At 37.2% G+C, this 21,661-nt stretch overlaps 3 protein-coding genes across 3 annotated transcripts in view; 2 read left to right on the forward strand and 1 right to left on the reverse strand.

The window, feature by feature from the left end:
• The first annotated feature begins 530 nt into the window (after positions 1–530).
• On the forward strand, positions 531–4,446 carry naa20 (N-alpha-acetyltransferase 20, NatB catalytic subunit). Its single transcript, XM_084433322.1, has 6 exons — positions 531–684; positions 1,074–1,098; positions 1,228–1,318; positions 2,440–2,575; positions 2,722–2,867; positions 4,112–4,446. The coding sequence occupies exons 1-6, from the start codon at positions 632–634 to the stop codon at positions 4,195–4,197; spliced, it is 537 nt and encodes a 178-aa protein (XP_084289448.1). The 5' UTR covers positions 531–631; the 3' UTR covers positions 4,198–4,446.
• A 569-nt stretch (positions 4,447–5,015) lies between these two features.
• crnkl1 (crooked neck pre-mRNA splicing factor 1) lies at positions 5,016–12,703 on the reverse strand. The gene is made up of 14 exons (XM_084433321.1): positions 12,526–12,703; positions 12,215–12,367; positions 11,226–11,317; positions 10,985–11,143; positions 10,252–10,418; positions 9,432–9,610; positions 9,181–9,351; positions 8,691–8,882; positions 8,546–8,605; positions 7,449–7,529; positions 6,622–6,861; positions 5,889–5,990; positions 5,555–5,803; positions 5,016–5,469 (listed from the first exon to the last, which is right to left on the reverse strand). Exons 1-14 carry the CDS (start codon positions 12,571–12,573, stop codon positions 5,095–5,097), a joined length of 2,268 nt encoding a protein of 755 aa, XP_084289447.1. The 5' UTR covers positions 12,574–12,703; the 3' UTR covers positions 5,016–5,094.
• Positions 12,704–13,099: 396 nt separating this feature from the next.
• Positions 13,100–21,661, forward strand: part of cfap61 (cilia and flagella associated protein 61) — a gene marked incomplete at its 5' end in the record, with an annotated part of 30,416 nt that continues 21,854 nt past the window's right edge. The window contains 14 exons of the mRNA XM_084433406.1: positions 13,100–13,242; positions 15,049–15,199; positions 15,291–15,367; positions 15,652–15,719; positions 15,820–15,937; positions 16,682–16,814; positions 17,643–17,852; positions 17,953–18,006; positions 18,160–18,269; positions 19,027–19,066; positions 19,958–20,097; positions 20,745–20,871; positions 20,957–21,034; positions 21,111–21,317. Coding sequence (XP_084289532.1) covers positions 13,100–13,242; positions 15,049–15,199; positions 15,291–15,367; positions 15,652–15,719; positions 15,820–15,937; positions 16,682–16,814; positions 17,643–17,852; positions 17,953–18,006; positions 18,160–18,269; positions 19,027–19,066; positions 19,958–20,097; positions 20,745–20,871; positions 20,957–21,034; positions 21,111–21,317 — 1,656 coding nt within the window. The remainder of the gene's footprint in view (positions 13,243–15,048; positions 15,200–15,290; positions 15,368–15,651; positions 15,720–15,819; positions 15,938–16,681; positions 16,815–17,642; positions 17,853–17,952; positions 18,007–18,159; positions 18,270–19,026; positions 19,067–19,957; positions 20,098–20,744; positions 20,872–20,956; positions 21,035–21,110; positions 21,318–21,661) is intronic.

Below are 21,661 nucleotides of genomic sequence, written 5' to 3' on the forward strand. Positions count from 1 at the left end.
GACTAACAGATCCTTTTATAGAGCGATCCAACACCTGATCCTTCATCACTCCACCTACACACCTGAGGGAATAACAGCCCTTTCACTGAACAATGAAGGGACCTATACAAAGACTTGCATAACGTTTGAGAACACTGATATATATATTGTAATTTTAACTGTAAAAAATAAAATGCCAGTAATTGGTAAACAGTAAATTCCCGTATATATACAGAAAAAAACTGTAATAGATTGTAAAAAGTACAAAACAGATTTTAGTAACAGCTTGGCCTTGTTAATTCAGCAGAAAAGGGCTGTTGGATTAAAATCTATCAAATGTAAAAATAAATAAATAAATAGAAGAATTTACAGGCTGTAATTTATGTAATCATTTTTACTGTATTTTTACATAATTATTCTGGCAACCACAGCTGCCAGTTTTATTTAGTAAAAACAATGGATTTTTTGTTCTTTTACAGTGAAGAACTAACAGAGCAAACGAAATATGGAGTAAAAAAAGTTTATTGAACACAAACTGCATGTGTATTTTTCCCTCATGCCGACTGATGTCGCTGTTTAAAAAAGACAACGGAACGTCATGCGTGTGACGCAGAGGTGAGAGGTCGGAGCGTCGTCCTGCACACACGGGAGAATGACAACATTACGAGCTTTCACGTGCGATGACCTGTTTAAATTCAACAATATGTGAGTTATTTAATTACACATAATATAATAGCGCAGGTAATTACCATTTCAAAAAAGTACTGTAGCGTTACCAGCGTAAAGTGAAGGTAGTTAATACTATGATACCATCAATTCAATACCATGGTATTACCAGCAAGCAGCTTCATTGTACTATTGTAAAATGTTAATTAAGTTCATATTCAACATGATAGTGCAGCACAGTCTGCTAACAGAACGTAGCATGTTTCTTAAACGTATTAAATTATTCACACGTGCTACTTTCTGTTAGTAGACTGTGCTGCTTTATATTGATTGTTGTTATGTTCCTGTTGTACAACGTCTAGTGATATCCCGAGTTTCATTTATTAATATTACAATTTTAATATTGATTGTGTATTTGTATCCCACAGTAATCTGGACCCCTTGACAGAAACTGTATCCTTTAAAATAAATACGAGCTGATATGCTGATTATCTCAAAATAACCAAATATTGTTTGATTAGTCAGCCTGTCAAGACTCTTACAGTGTAGCTTTTTTCTTCTTAACTTTCATTCATTGTACAGTATGGAATTCCCTTCTATCTTCAATATTTGGCTCACTGGCCGGAGTATTTCATAGTAGCAGAGGCTCCAGGAGGGGAACTGATGGGCTACAGTGAGTCAAATGTGTTTTTAGTTGAGAGAACATGTAAAGGGTGAACATTCAGACATTATTTACTCACACGTCATTCCAAACCTCTCTCTTCTGTGGAATATAAAAGAGACATGTTTAGAAGAACGCTCATGCTGCTCTTCTCTATACGTCGAAAGCATTGAGTGAGGGACAGACTAACTTTTGCTAACTCAAGTCAACGTTTGACTTCACTTTTAACGAAAGCTATCCATTTTTCATGCTAAATCTGACTTGTTTCTAAAAGAGAAACCAGAATGAGTTAAAGGGGAGGGGCTGAAAATGATGATGTCATCTGAAAAGGAAAGTTGTTCAAGTTTAAGCATATCATTTCGTTTTGATCCAAAATTATGAAGACAAACATTTTTTCTTTGGAAAAAACATGCACTGATGAATCATTCACAATAAGACCCACAACTAGGGTCGATTTTGATTTCATGTCTACTTTTAAAGGGATAGTTCACCCAAAAATGAAAATTCTGGGTTACACTTTATTTTACAGTGTCCTTGATACATATGTTACATGTACTTACCATAGTAATAACAGTAAATGATGCATAATTACATGCAACTAACCCTCAACCAAACCGTAACCCTATAGTAAGTACATGTAGTTAATTAATATTACTCAGTACTTAAATATATAATTACACTGTAACAATGACACCTTAAAATAAAGTGTAACCTTCTGTCAGTAATTACTCACCCTCATGTCGTTGCAAACCCGTAAGACTTAAGTTCATCTTGATCGCTGATCAATGTTTAAATGAGAATAAAAGCATAAATTCAATCTGTTCGTCATATAAAGCGATCGTGTCTCTTCGGAATATTTGGACTAAACCGCTCAATTCATATGGATTAGTTTTACGATCTCTTTATGAACTTTTTGAAGACTCAAAGCTGTCAAAAGAGGGACAGAAAGCTCTCAGATTTCATCAAAAAGATCTTCATTTGTGTTCATAAGATGAACAAAAGTCTTATGGGTTTTGAACGACATGAGGGTAATTAATGACCGAATTTTCATTTTTGAGTGAACTATCCCTTTACCGGTCAGATTGGAGTGTGTGTGTGTGTATATAACCTGTGTGTCAATGGTCCTCCTGTAGTCATGGGAAAGGCCGAAGGGTCCGTGGCCAGGGAGGAATGGCACGGGCACGTCACGGCTCTCTCTGTGGCCCCAGAGTTCAGACGACTGGGTCTGGCTGCTAAACTCATGGAGATGTTAGAGGAGATCTCAGAAAGGTACAACCCACTGTACAAAAGCATCTATAATGCATGTAAAGATAAAAAGCAGGCAGAACAGTAAAAAAACTGAAATCGTATTGTGTACTAGCTGTAACATAACAATAAATCTGTGTCCTGAAGTTATTTTGTGCTTCTCTATTTAGGAAGGGCGGATTCTTTGTGGATCTCTTTGTGCGGGTTTCCAACCAAGTTGCTGTGAATATGTACAAACAGCTCGGCTACAGCGTGTACAGAACGGTTATAGAGTATTACTCTGCCAGTAACGGTGAACCTGACGAAGATGCTTATGGTGAGCTGTTCACTTGCTTGCTAATTGCACTACTGTTCAAAGGTTTGTGGTCAGTAAGTTGTTGTTTTTTTAAAGGGGTGATGAACTGAGAAATCAAATTTAGAGGTCATTATACTATAAGAATATCCTGTAAGTTTCAGAACTGAAAACTTCCTTGTTAGTCCAATTAAAGCTTTTATTGACACCAGGCACAGCGAAGGACAGGTTTTTCAAAGTGGGGATCTATGAGGTCAAAGGGTATCAAACCCCGCCTCTGCAGAAGAAGATCAACGCCTACTTCAACACTGCCTGTTTAGCCCCGCCCACCGATTCACACATTACATGAAACTCATTATAATATGCAAAACTGTCATCCAATCATAGCAGTGGGCGATTACTTCCAAGTCTTCAATGCGGCACGCCCATAAAAACCAGGGTAGAAAATAGCCTATTACTTATTCGTTTTGATGTTTTTGTATGTAAAAACCAAGCGAACGTCATAAGTTGACCTCAGACAACAATATTTAAAAAATATATAAAAAGCCAGTTCATGACCCCTTTAAAGAAATTAATACTTTTATTCAGCAAGGAAGCATTCAGTTGATCAAAAGTGACAGTAAAGACATTTGTAATGTTACAAAATATTCTATTTCAAATAAATGGACTATTTGTCAAAAAAAAAAAAGTATGTTTTCAACAGTAGCAGCACAACTGTTTTCAGAATTGATAATAATAATTGAGCATATTATAATGATTTCTGAAGGAAGACTGGAGTAATGATGCTGACAATTCAGCTTTGATCACAGCAATAAATTACATTTTTAAATATATTCATTTTAAATTATTATAATATTTCACAATAGTACTTTTTTTACTGTGTTTTTGATCAAATTACCGACCCTAAACTTCTGAACGGTAGTGAACATGACTTACGGGTAATTTCAATTGTCTGATGACCGATGATCACATTCAGGTTATTATTGCTGTTTCTAAGGCAAGGATCTTGTTGGTCATATTTAAGTTTAGAGATTTGAACAAACCCATGACCTTAAATATTGAACTCAAGGACAACGCATAACCTGTCTTGCAACATTTGTGCTGCTTGTTAACTTTACTAAGCAATCAGACTTTTCACCTGGCAAACAATAGGCTTAAATTGCAACATTTTCAGTGTATTAAAACCCACTGAGAATTGTAGCATCACTGCAAAGCTAAACCCATGTTTATGTAAAATACTGATTTAAACTGTTCTTTCATTTTGACAGATATGAGGAAGGCTTTATCCAGAGACACAGAGAAGAAATCCATAATTCCGCTTCCGCATCCTGTCCGACCAGAAGATATTGAATAACACTAATAAGTGGCTCTCTGAAATGATCAACATCCAACTGGGAAAGCCGACATTTTGCTTTTTGTGTCACAATATTGATGTGAAATGTCAGAGAGTCACTGCTTTGGACGGATTCTTTGAATTGTTGTTTTCTATTGGGTGAATAAAGCTGAAACTAAAGGACATTTGGAAATGTAGTTACATGAAGTAAAAATGTTTAAGTGAAAACTTTGCTGATTTGTCTTATTAAACAAAATATTAAACTTTTGTTCAGGTTGACACCTAATTAGCATACTGGAATCATTAACAATCTTTACCTCTGATTGCCACTGAAATTTCTCTCATTTTCCCCGTAACACTGCAAAGGCAGTCAAAATAAAACAAGGGAAGACTAGACATAAAAAATGTATAATAAACTTTATCCTGTAACTGTGTCCATTCACAGCTTCAGTACATAATGAAGTAAATAATTTCAATAAACAGGATTCTGCCTCTGCATTCTTACTGTATTAGTTATTATAGTGTAGATCCACAGCAAAATACTTTGCACATCATGGATAGCAAGATTGCGAATCAGCTCGAGGATGCCATTTTTAAAGTTTTGATGAAACTGAAGTAGCCACAGATCTTCCGTATTGTGATGTACGTTCAAGTGCAACAGATATTCGAAAAACGGTCTGTCTTTTTCCCCCAGGAAGATCCATTTATGACATTTCGATGAAACATTAAACAGGTCAAACATTTAAAAATGAAACGTGCATGGATTAATTGTTTACAATAAGAAAATTTTCATTTCACGACTTTAAAGCGAACATTAAAAACTGACCGGCACAAGAATATTTGGTTCGCACCTTTATTTTGTTACAAAAGAAAAGAGACAAAGAGTCAAATAATATGTTAAGTTCCAACCACACCAGTTCACTGTTTTTCTGCGTCCGCCTTTGTTTGTTCGCTCTTCTCTTTGTCGTCTTCGTGGTTGCTATCACTCTCGCTGTCGCTGCTGCTGCTGCTGCTCCTCTCGTCATCATCGTCGCGATCGACATTTTCATTTTCCTTCTGTTCTCTGTGGGCCGCCGGTTCCTCCTCTTCTGGTTCTGAGCTCTCCTGCGGTTCCTTCCCTTGAGGAACCTGCTGTTCTTCATCATCATCTTCTTCTTCTTCCTCCTCCTGCTCTTCCTCAACCTGCTGCTGTTTCTTCCACATCTTGGCCATGGCCAGCAGTTTGAGGTTGGGCTGATTGGCAGCATCCTCTGGGAAGATGTAGTCGTAATATTCTTCCCAACCTGCATCCGACTAAATAAACCAATGACATCGTGTCAGGTATGACTAGTCGACGCAAGAAAAAACACCCACAAAACAGACACGAAAAGACTCTCACCCCATCCTCCGCTGTGATCTTCCTCCTCTTCTTCACCTTCTCCGGCAGGAGTTTCTGGACTCTGTCCTTGTTGGCCAACGATCCAAACTCCTCCTCGTAGTCTCTCCAGGACTCCAGGAGCATCAGACGTTCCTCCTTCTCCTCACAGCCCTGCATGCTCTTATTGGCCTCCTCGTAGATTTGTCTGCATCGCTGAATGCGGTCGTCGCTGTCAATCGACATCTCAAACTGGGCGTAACTGATCCAGACCTATAATACGACGAGATTGGGATCAAATGAGTCAGATATGTATTTAAAATGAGCATGCTGTGTTGCCGTAATTTTGATTGCTTACTTTGACATGTTGAGTCCGCTGTAACAGTCTCTTGTACAGTCCTCGTGTGTTGTCGTATTCTTCTTGCTCGATCTCAAAGTCGATGTATGACTTCCACAGCACCTGACGTGAACAATACAGAGGAGAAACAGTTAAGAATCACTTTAACCCAGTAAAGCCTGACAAATTAAATAATAGTCCGATTTTTTTTTTTTTTTTTTAATGGAAGTTTTATTGAACCTTTAAAACAAAAATATGTTGAGTACCCCATTTGATATATCAGGATTTTATGGCTCATACAGTCCGATATAGTGAGAATATGGAGCTCATACTGGAGGAGAACACATCTTAATTTTATTCAGAGGTACAAACTAAGCCAAAATATGCAATTTGGTGGACTTGCTAATATTTATATGGCCAAAAAGATACAACTCTGATAGCTTGTAAATGAATGAGATCTTTATAACAGACTACTTGCATAAAATCACATAAATATCAGTCTTCGCTCTACATTTCCCAATTATACGTCTTAGTAAGATGATATTTAAATGCTTAGTTTTATGATTAAAGCTCTGTAGTTTCAAAACATATCGCAATAATTACAATTATGATTGAGACATGAAAAAATAAACGTTCCTCAAAAGCCTGATGGATGGTATTATATACTCACAATTTGAACATGGTCTGAATCAGACCTTGATCAAAATTAAATGGGAAAATGGCTTTAAACTTTAACATGACTTGACGTTCTGACCTCTGGCATGTCCAATCGTGGTTGTCCAATGGCCAGTTCAAATATAGCTCTGGCCCGTTCTGTGTCTCCCAGGATTGTCTCCAGCTCAGAAAACTTGATCCAGGTGGTGCAGTTCTCTGGACTGAACTCCAGGTACTTCTCGTAGAGCTTCCTGCAGCGGTCAAACTCCCTCAACTGAAGCTCCAGCTCAATGTAGCCTTTAAACAGTTTGTTTTTAGGACATTTTCCAATGGATGTGCCCTGAAAGAACAGAGGTCAGAGGTTATATTCACTACCATTTTGAATGAAGTCTCTTCTGCTCGCCAAGGCTGTATTTCAAAAATACAATAAAAACAGTAATATTGTGAAATAATATTTATTTTATTTTAAATAAATGTTTTCCATGCGAATATACTTTAAAATGTAATTTATTTCGATTTTTTTTTTATTATAATTTATATATTATCATTTATTTATCAAAGCTGAGTTTTCAGCATCATTTCTTCAGTGTCACATGATCCTTCAGAAATCATTCTAATATGATGATTTGCTGCTCAAGAAACATTTCTGATTATTATCAATGTTTAAAACAGTTGTGATGCTTAAAACTTTTGTGGAGAATATGATAAAAAAAAAAGTAGGATTCTATGAAAAGAACAGCATTTATTTGAAATAGAAAACTTTTCTAATATTATAAATGTGACTTGATACATTTCATGCGTACTTGCTGAATAAAAGTATTTTTTTCTATCTTTCTTTCTTTCTTTCAAAAAAAAAGTCTCAATGACCCCACACTTTTGAACAGTAGTGTAAAAGTATATAAATCAGCTTTAGGGTGAAACACTTACCAGGCCTCGTCTAGCATTCTGGAGGTTCTTTTGTCGGATTTCAAACTGCCCATATAAGAGCCAAATCTTGGCAAATGTAAACTGAGGATAAAAAACATGTATAATTAGAAAACTATTTAAAAAAGAATTAAACTTAGACATTGTAGCTACAGCATAATGCAAAATCCTTTCACAGAAAAAATACAGTCAAGTACAACACTGCCATTTTTTCAGCTCTTGACATGGTTGCAAATTCTCCACAAGGGAGTAGAATAAATTATTTCTAATGAAGTTTAAAGCTACACTGTGTGATATTTTCCCCCATCTAGCGGTGAAATTGTATATGACTACCCAGTGAATATTAGTTTCTGTTCCTTTCAATTTCGAGGGCGTTTTAACTCCTACGGTGGCCGTATTATTCCAAGATTAACAAGGCTTCCAGTTCAACTTCGTCCAATTGCGCCTTTAAAACTATCACCTGTGATCCGTCGCAGCACAGATTTATGTTACAAGGTAAACAATACTTTTTCCCCATTGACGTGAGGAAAAGTAACGCAAGTTATACTAGAGGTCGTTCTGGCGTCTCTTTCCATCTGGGAAAAGTTACTCCAGTATTGACTTTGGTCTTGCTGATTTGCCTGTCGCGTTGACGTTTTAATTCTCTCTTTCGCTTCCTTGGCGACTCTGCTACATGTCCTCGAAAATAAGCGTGATCCTCCATCAGTAATCTTTCAAATCTGCCGGCAGTCGCGAGTAATCTCCCCCTCGCATTCGTCTCTGTGTCACTGAGTGTAAAGCGTGAAAGGCGAAGCTTGAATTTACAGGTATGTCCCTCTTTGGCTAATGTAGTTTCAAGATGGAGGGGCAACATGGCGACCGGCATTCGAACCCCTCACCCGTATGTACTTTCAATGGCAGATTATAAACTTACGAGAATTTATTACTTGAAAGAAGTAAATATACATTAATGAGCACATATATTTTTGAAAGAACTAAGTGTTTTTTGCTAAGAATCAACTAAAAAAATTACACAGTGTAGCTTTAAGGATTATTTCACCACAAATGACATGAGGTTGTGTAAATAATGTTTTTAACCATTAAGACGATGATAAGTTTACCTTTTTGTGTGGAATAACCTCCAGACATGCCTGGTACACCTGCCTCGTTCTCTCAGGGTCCTAAACAAAACGTATTACATCAAACTCTGCCTCATGTAATCACAAGACTTGACTGAATGCTGCATACTTCAGCTGTCTATCATACCTTGACCTCCAGCTCCTCATAGAGAGCGTAGTTAATCCACAGGTAGATGTAGCGTCTCCAGTGTCTCTTCTCTTGGATGGGGGGTATGTTGGCTATCGCTCTCTCATACACTTCTCTAACCGTGTCCGCATCTGCGTCACTCTCCACCAGGCGCAGGTAATCAAACCAAGCATCATAATTATGTGGGCTGGCCTAAACAGGAGGAAATTATGTTAATAAGCAACAACTGAGTCGTTAAGAAAGAAACTGATGCTTTGCATTTGTGTAAAACTACAAACTGGTTTAGCAAAGACCAAATAGTTTCCATCCTCAAAGAATGACAGAAACACCACAGATTAAACTCTAACAATATTCAGAAAACCCTCAAAGATGATCTGAAGTTGTCTGAGGCACATATATATAACTTCAGGGCATTTGGATATTCACTTAAAATGTGAGTCTTGACCAGGTGATTATATAATAATAATAAATATAATCATGCTTTACCCACCTTGACTTCCTCTTCATACTGAAACCTCCTTTTGCTGACGATCACGTCTTCGATTCCTCTCCTGTCTCCAAACCTCTTCTCAAACACGGTGTAGTTCTTAAACAGCTCCTGGGCCTGTTGCTTTGGGATTCGGTCCAAAGCGTATTTATAGATGATGCGAACTCTCTCAAACTGAAAGACACAAAGCCAATGGTCACGCATGAAAAGGAAACATCTAGTTTATTGGATGACACGAACACAGGATGTCATACCTCTTTCTGCTTCTCCTCAAATCTGGCAAAAGCCACGTAGAGGCTCTCGCTGATGTGATCCTCACCGAAAAACTCCACGGCTCTCTCAAACACTTTCCTCCCGAGAGCGATGTAGCCGTGCTTATCTTCAAAGTTAGCATACTTGATCCAGTTCTTCACTTCAGGATGGACCATCACGAGTGCTCTGCTGTTAAGGAATGTATCTACATTTTTTACGTAACAGCCATTATTAATAAACATGATTTTTTTTAGGGCTGTCAAAGTTAGCGCGTTAATAACGCGTTAACGCAAAATCATATTAACGGCACTATTTTTTTTAACGCTCGATTAACGCAGCGCGTATTTTCTGTTTGACCCGTGGCCCAAAACCTAGTTGGAGAAATGGAGATACACAGTGTTGCCAACTTAGCGACATTGCAGACCCATTTAGCGATTTTTTCCCTTCAACAAAGCGCCCAAACCTTATTTAGTTTCTGAGAATCTACCGGTACCGCCGGTACTGCTCTCCCAGCACGCGCGCGCGCCTCGCTCTCTCTCTGCGTCTCGCGCTGGAGAGAGGAGCAGCGCTTTAATTCAGTTAAACACATGATGTTGCTTCTCTAATTTTACATGCAAGTACAGCCGAAATCGCAAAACAGATATTGTGTTTATCTTATGTGTATTTGATTTCATCAGACGACGGCTCGATTATCAGGATTTTTGTGCAGATTAACATCTTGGACAAGGCAATATATATATTGCTTAACGTGAATGAATCCGAATTCCGGATAAAGTTGGATATTATATTTCAGAGTAAACTAGATCATTAATGAAAGGATATAATTCTCATAGATGCTCCGGGCCTTGTCCACCTCCTTATAGCGCAGCTCAAAGTTGATGTAAGAATGCCAGGCCTGTTCCTCCGGCTCCCACTCCATCCAGCGCTCAAACACCTGCCTGCAGCCGGCAACGTTCCCCAGCATCTCCTCCATATAGGTGTACTTGTACCTGGTGCATAAACATACGAGTCACAAGAAGAAAAAACTGAGTATCTTTGTCTGAATACATTATTGTCTATATTAACAAGTCACGACTGAGATTTAAAAAAATGTGATGATTACAGGATTTCTGAGTACTGAGTATATTCGGTTCTTTCAAACACTTCCGTGTTTATCTGGCGCTCTGTGAAGAGCATCAAAGGTCTGGATTGACAACTCAACTGTATTTAAATGTGCGATTGAATCCAAAACTGCAATGACTGACAGTGATATAACCACAGCTACAGACGGGACAAAACAATCAGATACTGTACTTCAAAACAGATATGTGCATTAAATCTTAGAGTGTAAATGCAAACTAATAGACTTTCTAAGAAATGTGTATGTGTTTCTTGTCCATTCTATTCAAGGCTACATGCATTATAAATAATAAAATCATTTAATTTAATATTTTTATTTTCAAGTAGTTCAAGAAAATAGTTCAGACAGTTTTTGCTATGGTACCAAAATTAGTGCTGAGAATCTGGCATTTTGGTACCGTGACAACCCTAATATAATCATGAGGAGAAAGCGTACCAGAACTGATTCACACGGGGCAGGATGGTGATGGCTCGGTCCCAGATGTTGCGAGAGTGGTTCACCTGCCGGTTCTTCATCTCCATCTCTGCATACTTCAGCCACAGTGTGATATTGCGGTGATCCACATCGAGTGCACGCTCGTAGATGGAGCGAGCTCTGAAGACAACGAAAAGAAAAAAAGTTAATGAAATCAACTCGAGTCCCCAATTCAACCAGTAGACGCTGAACAGAAACTCACCTCTGGACCTCCTGCAGGCTCTCCTCCCATTGTGCGTACTTGATCCAGTTGCTGATGACAGTTCTGTTCTTCCTGATGTTGTCTTCAAACGCCTGAGATGAGAAAAAAAAAAAATATATATATATATATATATACACACACTATGATGGTATTGACAAAACCATGGTTTCTGGACACGTACTTTGGTAATACCATATTTTGGACATGTGCCATAGTAATACCATATTTTTCTGGACATGTACCATGGTAAGGTCATGTTTTTAAACCATGAACCATGATAATATGTTTTATTGTATACACATTGCTAATGCTATGCTTTTTTAGGCATATACCATGACAAAACAACGTTTTCTGGACATGACGTAATAAGGTAACACCATGTTTTGGACATGTACTATGGTAATACCATATTTTTTTGGACACGTCATGTCAGGCACATACTATGACAACACTTTGTTTTCTGGGCACGTACCATGGTAATGTCATAGTATTGTCATGGTGCATGCCCAGAAAACATGTTTTATTGCATGCACCTTGCTAATAATATGTTTATGAGGCACACACCATGACAAAACCATGTTTTCTGGACATGTACCATGGAAATGTCATGTTCTTAAACCATGAACCATAACAATATCATGTTTTATGCCATGTACCTTGCTAATGCTATGCTTTTTGGGGCACATGCCATGACAAAACCCTGTTTTCCAGGCATGTACCATGGTAATGTCATGGTGTTGCCATCTAACATACTTTAAAAACAAATTTTATCGTAAGTACCTTGCTAACATTATGTTTTTGGGGCACATACCATAACAACAGGATATGTACTATTGTAATACCATATTTTGGCCAATATCCTGACATGCTAATATCATGGTGCATGCTAATAGTAAACATACAGCACTATGGTATACATCAAGTATACTTTGATACCATGATGTATTTGTGCAAATAATCGTGATCATATAAAGATATGGCGCTCATACCTTTCTCTTCCTCAGCTTATAGTCGTTGAGCTCTTCCTTGTCTGTGATCTTCTGTTTGGGTGGAGGAGGCAGCAGCTCTAGTTCTCTCTCCTTCGCCTCTCTGAGCAGCTGCTCTGCGGTGATTTGCACCTCCGCAGGGGCTTTATTCTTCACCTGAACACACAACGTGCAACAAATACACATGTAAACAATGTTTAACACGTTTAATTACAACTCAAAATATAATATAGCAGTTGTTTACAGAGGAACACAACACAACAACTTCACGTTGTTTTAATGCTAATGCTAACTCATCAAACATTATTTGTTACCTTCGCCACTTTCGGGATTCTCTGTTTACCCGCCGCGGTGGACGCCATGATTATCACGCTCCTGTCACTTTGGTATAAGGAACTTTTTCGTGCTTATTTAAGTATTTAAACTTCGATAACCCGCTAAAGCACTAGCGACGTTTCAATTCCGTGTGTCGCGAGTCGCGTCCGTCGTGACGCGCGCTGTAACCTTTGACTTCAGCTACGTCATAGACTCCCGTCACCATGGTTACAGACGCTTGCTAACGGTTAGCGAACTGCAGATTAAATATTACGTGCAATTTACTGCTTTTAAAACACTGTTTTTTAGTATCCTCAAACGAAAGGTCTGTCTATATTGTCTTTATATTATACTTTTCTTCAGTGTAAGTGAATGAACATTGTTTTTCTTATTTATTGTGTACGAGTGACGAAGCTCAAACTAAACATACGTAATTAATCCAACTCATTGTGTGTCTAAACGTTTGACTGGTCGTGTAGACATGAAAATAAAATAAAATAATTATTATTTTATAGCTACAACATAGTTTGTGTCTGTATGTAATCATATTTGTTTATTGTATTAGATTTTAAAATGAGCACCATCACTTCATCCACTGGTGAAGCTGAAAGTGTGACTGTGAGGAGGACAGAATGGTCAGATGCTGAAGAGATCGATCATCTGATCAGGCCTGCAGCTGTTGCTGTGTTTGGGAGACTCAATGTCATCCATCTTCTGTAAGTGTTAACTAAATCAAAATGAAACCTCTATATACAAACATACATACACTACACATGTGTGTGTATGTCACACACCTATATTATATAAACACAAACATCTTTTAGATGTGATTTATCGGGATTAATCGATTTGACAGCACCTATATATATATATATATATATATATATATATATATATATATATATATATATATATATCATTAGCATATATACACACACACACACATACAGTATGTATATATATATGCAGAGTTCAGATGCAAAGTGCCATCTGAAATTTTCTTATAGAATGACCATTTTTATCAAGCTCGTATATTTAAGTTCAGTAATTTCACTTAAATGGCAATGCAAATTACCTATTAATTGTCATTTAAGTGAAATTACTGAACTTAAATATACGAGCTTGATAAATATGATCATTCTATAAGAAAATTTCAGATGGCACTTTGCATCTGAACTCTGCATATATATATATATATATACAGTATATATACTATATGATTTTGGTGTGAAATATGATCTTTTCTGAGCTGGATATTGTGAGATTTACCCATAGATTATATAAAATCAGGAAACGTTAAAAACATTCTCAGGTCACAGTCAAAATCAGAAGTAGGTTATTGCTCAGACTTGTTTCTTTAGGCTTCTTTACAGTGCTGATTTAAGGCTGCTCTGTGCCGGCTCTGTGTAAAGACATAATGCTGCATAAAAGCCAGACTTAAATGACACACCTCAGCTTTTGTAGTACAAAAGTACACTATTAAAATTGCTGTGTAAATGCATTTATGCCACAGTCTGTGTAAAGACACCAAATTGCCAGTTCAGAAGCACTTCTGTGCCATATTTAAAGGGATAGTTCACTTTGAAATTAATTTTTGATATGTTTTAGCTTACCTCAAGGGCATCCAAGATGTAGGTGTCTTTGTTTCCGCAGTAGTTTCAATTTTGATATTTTTAGGTCAAACCGTTCTTGTCTGTCAGTCATATAATGCAGGTCTATGGTCACTGTCTCAAAACACAAGCACAGAGTCCAAATTAAAACAATTCCCCATCGTCCAAATGAAACAATTCCCCATCATAAGTACACATTGATGGCCTAAGACACGAAACGAGCGGTTTGTGTGAGAAAACGAACAGTATTTATATCGTTGTTATCTCTTGAAAACAGCACACGTCCAAATGATCTGACAGCGCGGGCGGGTATAGATATATACATAGATGTCGCCTTGGCTACGGTTTCGTTCCAGTGAACTGCAGTAGCGAAGGCGACATCTAGTGTATACATCTATACCCGCCAGCGGGCGGGTATAGATATATACACTAGATGTCGCTTGGCTACGGTTTCGTTCCAATGAATTGCAGTAGCCAAGGCGACATCTATTTATATATCTATACCCGCCCGCGCCGTCAGATCATTTGGACGTGTGCTGTTTTCAAGAGATAACAACGATATAAATACTGTTCGTTTTCTCACACAAACCGCTCGTTTCGTGTCTTAGGCCATCAATGTGTACTTATGATGGGGAATTGTTTCATTTGGACGTGGGGAATTGTTTTAATTTGGACTCTGTGCTTGTGTTTTGAGCCAGTGACCATCGACATGCATTATATGACTGACAGACAAGAACGGTTTGACCTAAAAATATCAAAATTGAAACTACTGCGGAAACAAAGACACCTACATCTTGGATGCCCTTGAGGTAAGCTAAAACATATCAAAAATTAATTTCAAAGTGAACTATCCCTTTAAAGTGTAAATTGGACAATTATAAAGGATATTTTTGTTTTAATTTCTCATTGCAGTGAGAAAGCAAATTTAGCCGTGACCCTGAGCACCACTAAGAGTGAAGTGCTCGCCCATGCATCTTTCTCAGATCACCCCATTGAAGAGCTAGTGGATCAGGCATGCTGGGAGAATTTACTTCAGAATCATGTAGATGGCCAGAAATTCACTGTAAGCAAAGCAAATATGACATGGTGTCCATTTAATATTTAACATATATTTTTTTAACGCCCCCTGATAATCTTGTTTCTCTTTGTTCCAGCCCATGAACACTCTTTTCCTGCGTCTTTTTGTGGCTCAGCCTGGTTTCTCCATAGGGGGCGCTAAAGAGATAGTGAGGTAAAAGCAAACTCCTTTGTAAAGGTGAACAGGCCTTGTGAAGTTCACCTATAAGAATTACAGTTCGGCCCTATTACATGAATACACACAGACTTGCTCATTGGTTTATATTTAACTTAATAAAACAAGACAGATTTTTCAATTGTTATTAGGTTAGAGTGAATATGACCTTAGGCAGCACAAATTGTATTGACTGTATAGCAATGCCTTCCTGTATCCACTCAATCACGTTATATCAAATTTCATGATCAAAGATTTTTATTTCCTTCCGATGCAACTTCCAGAACAGTTTTCAATGCCATTGTGGAGCTGGAATACATCTGCCTTCTGACTCCCTACAGAGGCTCACTTGGTAAGAATTATTATCACTTTGGATATGTTTTGTATGCTGGCATTGATAGTAACATTGTTCAACGTGTTAAGGCATGTTTCTGTCATGCTTTTCATATCAGGGGCAGCACTGGAGAATATCTTTGAACCCCTGACTCCTGTTAAGGAGGAAGTTCAGTATTCGGCCTACGTCTGTCATCGACACAGTCACTGCCCTCGACTTCACATCCGCAGAGCCAGGTTTACAAACACTTCTCACTCACTCATGGACTGGTGAATCTCATGGAAATGGAGAAGAACATGGCTGGGTCATATTTCACTGTATTGTGACATTTTGTTCATAAGAATTAAGCAAATTTTTTAAATAAATTTTAATTTTATATTTTATTTATATATATTTAGTATATTTTATTCGATTTTTAGTTAATATAATAAATGTTAAAATATTTAATTACAATTTATATTCATATATATGTAATCTTTTTTAATTGTAAAGCATTTTGGTATCATGGTACTGTTATGCTGATTTAAATTTAAAATTGTTAATGTTTTCTGTATTAGTGACAAATATTTCAATGCAAAACTAATGAGAATCATCAATAAGAACAATGAAAATAACAAAGAACTACAAAGTAAAACATCCATAAACCGTACAAAAATAGGGGAAATGTGCTTAATTGACATAAAAAATAATGTCACAATTGAAAGAAATCGTGATGGTCCTAAAATATTATTTTTTTCTGTGCAAAATATAATTTCTCTATTTTTCTTCACTTGTATTTGGGGTGAAATATGACATAGCCATGTTTCTGTGAAATTCACTCAGACATTTGTGTATTTCATCTGGTGTAAAGCCGATCATAATCCACGTCTAGACTGTTTCTGTCCTGCTGCACACAGTTTCTATCAATATAGAGTTTATACAGGACATTTGCAGCACAGCGATGAATTAAATTCCCGATGCAATAACTTCAAATTCCCCAGAGTAGAGGATCTCGATGACATCATGCACATATTTGCGGAGCAGATCACGCCACTGGTGGAGTCCCACGGGCCGTACTTCCTGTCTGAGCTCATCGAGGCTGAAGATGAGGAGAACCGTACAGTCGTCTGTGAAGTTAGTCACGGTTGTTGTTGTTTGGTTTTTTTACAATTGGGAGCTTATAGCATCTTTAGAGCTAAACAATGAATGTGGATAATAAAGCTCAGATCATTTGGTTTAAGAAGAAGGTCATTTTTCCTATCTGCACATATGAATTTTTTTTTATTTTTTTTACTTATCTATCAGGTTTTTCTCTTAGACAACAAAATGGAGAGCATCTAGAGAATTTTGCATGCCTCTTGCTTCTATCTATTGAAAAAAAAGTGGGGCAGGAATTGTGTTAGTTCGTGTTTTCTCAGGAATGACAGGACGACAGATCGCCCCACTCTCTCCCCTGCGGCGCATGCTGACATGTGTTCATGCAACATATGGCAGATGAGAGCTCATGCCCTGCCAAGACATACTCACACTGAACATATTGTGTCCAGACATCTGTAGCGGTTTTGCCTTTTGTCTGAATGTCCCGTCTATTCAGCAGGGCAACTGTACTACATTGCCCAGGAGGATTACAAAAAACATTTTTTTTTCCAGAGAAAATTCATAAATTATTACAGAGGTGTTGTTTTTCTAGGTCTTTTATGAGAGTTTTAAATTATATATGGGCGAATTTCATGAAATCTGTCAGGATCATGTCCAAGTCATATTTCACCCCAAAAATAAAAAATAAATAGAAAGGAATTATATGTTTCTTTAAGAAAAATAAGCCTATTTAGTACCATTATTTTACCCCAAATAATGCTTATCATATGATTAAAAAAACTATTTTTTTTACTGTAATGCAAAAAATGCAATATTATTCAAATTAAACTGTTTTTGTGTGTGTGTGTGTGTGTTCTTACACAGAGTGAAGGAGCTGTCGTAGGCTTTGTCACTGTAAGTGGTCAAATGGATTTGAAGCTTCTCAATCAGTGCTTTGAACTTGGAGCATTTGAAGGACTGAGAAAGACTAATTCAGCACATCAAGAGGAACCACCAGAAGAACCGCAACCACTGGAGGAGGAAAACCATGTCACCGACGCCCAGGAATCTTCTGAAGCCAAAGAACCTGTGCAAGTGAGTGTCAAAAGACACGTTCAGCATGTTTAACGGTGCTCATTAGGGATCATTTATGTAGGATTTCCAGCTCCTTTACTAATCCAAATGAAATTCACAGGGTGAACTGACGGCAGAAAAAGAGAGTAAAGACGAGCCTTCTGGCATATCTCAGGTCAGAGCTAAACATCATCTTTGAGACATTTCTCACTTCTTTTGCATTTTAATAATGGTTACTATATTTAGGAACCATTATTAAAATATGGTTCATGTCAAGTATCTCATGTAAAATGCCTACTTTTGTCTCTCTATTGATTTTTCTAATTAGCTGGAGTATGTTGAGTCAAGCATTAAAGCCTCAGTGGACTCTAATCCAGACGGGCCTCCTAATGCATTCTGCATCCAGCTCTTCACCATGGAAAAGAAGTTTGAAATGAGGTAAGGACGTCTTAGACTAGAACAGAGGGGTGGAAATGTTAGTAAATTCCACAAATAATGACAAAGAAATGGTAACACATTGAATTAAACTTGAAAATTTAAAGTAGGAAGGCTAAACATTTTATTTTCTTGTAAAACCTACTCTAATAATCTTTGTTTCATTTACAACTTTTAAATATAATTTTTTACAGTGTAAAACCACCCAAAACATTGTAAAGCCTGCCAGAACATTCTAGCAACTACCAGAACAGCCAGTTTAATTCAAGGTGTCAGAGAGGGTGGACAGGTTTCATGAAAAAACTCTAATATGACTGCTTTTGGTGCAAGAAACCATGACTTTAATGGGAAAAAGCTATAAAAGTGTAAAAAAAAATATAGCTCCTCTAAAGTATGTAAGCTACCAAAAGTCAGTAGAATTTGTACTGGTTAAATGAAATTTGGCTAAATGAAAACTGTCTGGCCGAGCTCCAGTGGCTTTCAGTGAAGAGCTGTTGTAAAAATCAGTCTGAGTGTTATTTGGCTCCTGCTGAGCTGGTCTGTGTGCCACCTTATTGGCCAGCTGTTGTGGAATATGGAGGCCTGTCCCACCCACAGAGCATGAACATGTAATTAATGAGTAGAATGCTTAAAGTGACAGCGGGACCAACGAGGCCACACTCGCTTTCTAGTGCCCAACATGGCAGCCTTTCTCATTGCTTTTACAGGACAGATGATGCTCATAAATGATAATTTCTGTTGTCGTCTTCTTTCCTCAAAGATCAGCCGATTTCTTGCCGTACCTGTTTAAACTGTTTCCGGTAAGTACATAAATCAGCTTATTAAAGGAATCACCCAAATACTCAATACACTAGTATCAATTCACCCAAAAATTAAAATTGGCATCATTTACTCCCCCTTATGTTGCTCCAGCTGCTCTATGACTTTTTTTCCCCTACAGAAAAGTACCAAAGGTAGTTCATAGATTATTATGAATATTCATAGATTATTAAGTTTTTGTCACATCTGGAAAATAGCTGAGTGACATTCTTTAAAATATCTCCTTTTAAGTACTGTGAAAGAAAAAGTCATACCGGTTTAAGAAAGCATGATCTTTAAAAAGTTTGGGGTCAATAAGACACAATTATTTTATTCAGCAAGAATGCATTATATTGGACAAAAGTGACATTTATAAAGTTATAAAATACTTCTATTTCAATTTTTATTCATTTATGAAAGAATGCTGAAAAAAATGTGTGTTTCCACAAAAATATTAAGCAGCACAACTGGTTTCAACATGTGATATGTTATTATAAATCAGCATATTTTAATGATTTCTGAAGGATCATGTGACACTGAAGACTGGAGTATATGATGCTGAAAATTCAGCTTTGATCACAGGAATAAATTACATTTGAACATATTATAATAGAAAGCAGTTCTTTTAAATTGTAATAAGATTGCACAATATTACTTTGTTTACTGTATTTTTGATAGAAATAAGTGCAGCCTTTGTGAGCAGAATAGACTTCTTTCAAAAACATTAAAAAGTGAAGAAACTTTCTAACGTTAGTGAACAGTCCCGTCAAACCCAGTTGCATTTCTACACAACCATGTGTCCATGTGTGCTTTACATTTTTTACATCTGACATGTAACATAATAAATCTAATAAATATGATATTAATTGTAATGGTGTTCATGTGCTCCACAGGATCGGGACTTCTGTGTGATCTCAGTGCCTAAACTGACTCCAGATTTCCCACTGCTGCAGTCCTTCATCAGAGTCGCCCCTCGTGACACCAGCATCTTCCCGCAGGAACTCTACCTGTGTCACCGCTGGGCTCTGCTCAGGTACACACACTCTCAATCATCTAAAGCAATCTCCAAAGGAAGCATCCATTGTTCCTTTTCTTGGAGATGAATTGTAAAATGAAGCATGGTTGAAACCATAATGTACTAAAAGAACAATACTGTGGCCTTGTTAGTGAATAAAACCAGATTCAAAAGATCATCTACTGAAGATAAATCAATTATACTGTGTGTTCTAACATATTTGCCACAGTTGTTTTTTAATCAAGTGGCAACATTTCTACATTCATTAAGAAATTAATTCATTACTTTTAAAGAAATAATGCTAAATAAAGGTAAGACTTTACAATAAGATCCCATTAGTTAATGAGCACTATATACATGAGCAATATATATATATATGTATTTTTTTATGTTATTTAATAAAAATACAACTGTTTATTGTTAGTTCATGTTAACACGGGTCCATTAGATAATATTTACAGATACAACTTTTGATTTTATTAATGTATTAGTAAATGTTGAAATTAACATTAACTACTGTAAGATGAATGAATGCTTTAGAAGACTTTTTCATTGTTAGTTCATGTTAACTAATGTAAATTGCTACCAAAATAAGTATTCTACAAAATACTGACAGGCATGCTGTTTGGATTCATGTGTCAGACTAATATCTTTCTGTCCATCAGGACGTTGGAGGTGCGTGTGGCAGTGTCATCAGATATCCCAGCAATCCAGAGTTTGACTGAGAGTCTCAGCCAACGGGAGTCCATCAGTGAAGATCTGGATCTGTTCCTGCAGGCCCGAAAAGACCAGGTCTGCCACCAACCACACACTAGACTGTCTCAGTCCGTCGACAGACCTGTGTTTGTGATGTCTGAGCATTGTCTCTCATTCTCAGGATGGAACTGCTCTCCGGGCATTTGTGGCGCAGGTCGAGGGGCGAGTTATTGGTTTGATAATCATCAGAGATGAAGAGGTAAATATTTAATGACGTGGCATGGTGTTTGCTGTTTCTTACCATCAATCGTTTGCCGCGTGTTTCGTTCTCCCAGGACATCGAGTTCATCCGAGCCAACTTTGACGTCGAGAGGTTCGTGTACTTTAGCCATCAGCAGCGAGAGGAACACGGTCGACTGTTTCACATTCTCCTCAACCCCGTTTTCCAGCATCACGCTAAATATATCTTAAAGGAGGTGCTGCGCTTGGCACACAAGTCCTGCCTCTATTACCTCCTCCATCCACCCCATTACAGCCATAAGGTGGGCAAAAGATTTCACATGTGTGTCCTCTAGAGCAGAGGTTTCCCAAATGGGAGTTTGTGTGTTGATGAAAAGCTACTAAATAATAAAATTGTATATAATTTGACCTAATAATTTCCAGCATCACCAGTATTCCGTCCAAAATAAAAGTTTGAGGGTTCGAATATTATAGTATATTATTGTTGTAACTTGTAGTGTCAAATTGTTATTATAATTATCAAATATAGATTTTTTTCTTTTCTCAGGACAATTGTAATTTGCAGCAATAATACATTTATGTCTAATAATAATAATAAACCATATATATAAACAGTGCTATTTTAAAATAAAATAAAATAAAACAC

Source organism: Rutilus rutilus, assembly GCF_951802725.1.
Source record: "Rutilus rutilus genome assembly, chromosome: 15".
NCBI classification, from domain to species: domain Eukaryota; kingdom Metazoa; phylum Chordata; class Actinopteri; order Cypriniformes; family Leuciscidae; genus Rutilus; species Rutilus rutilus.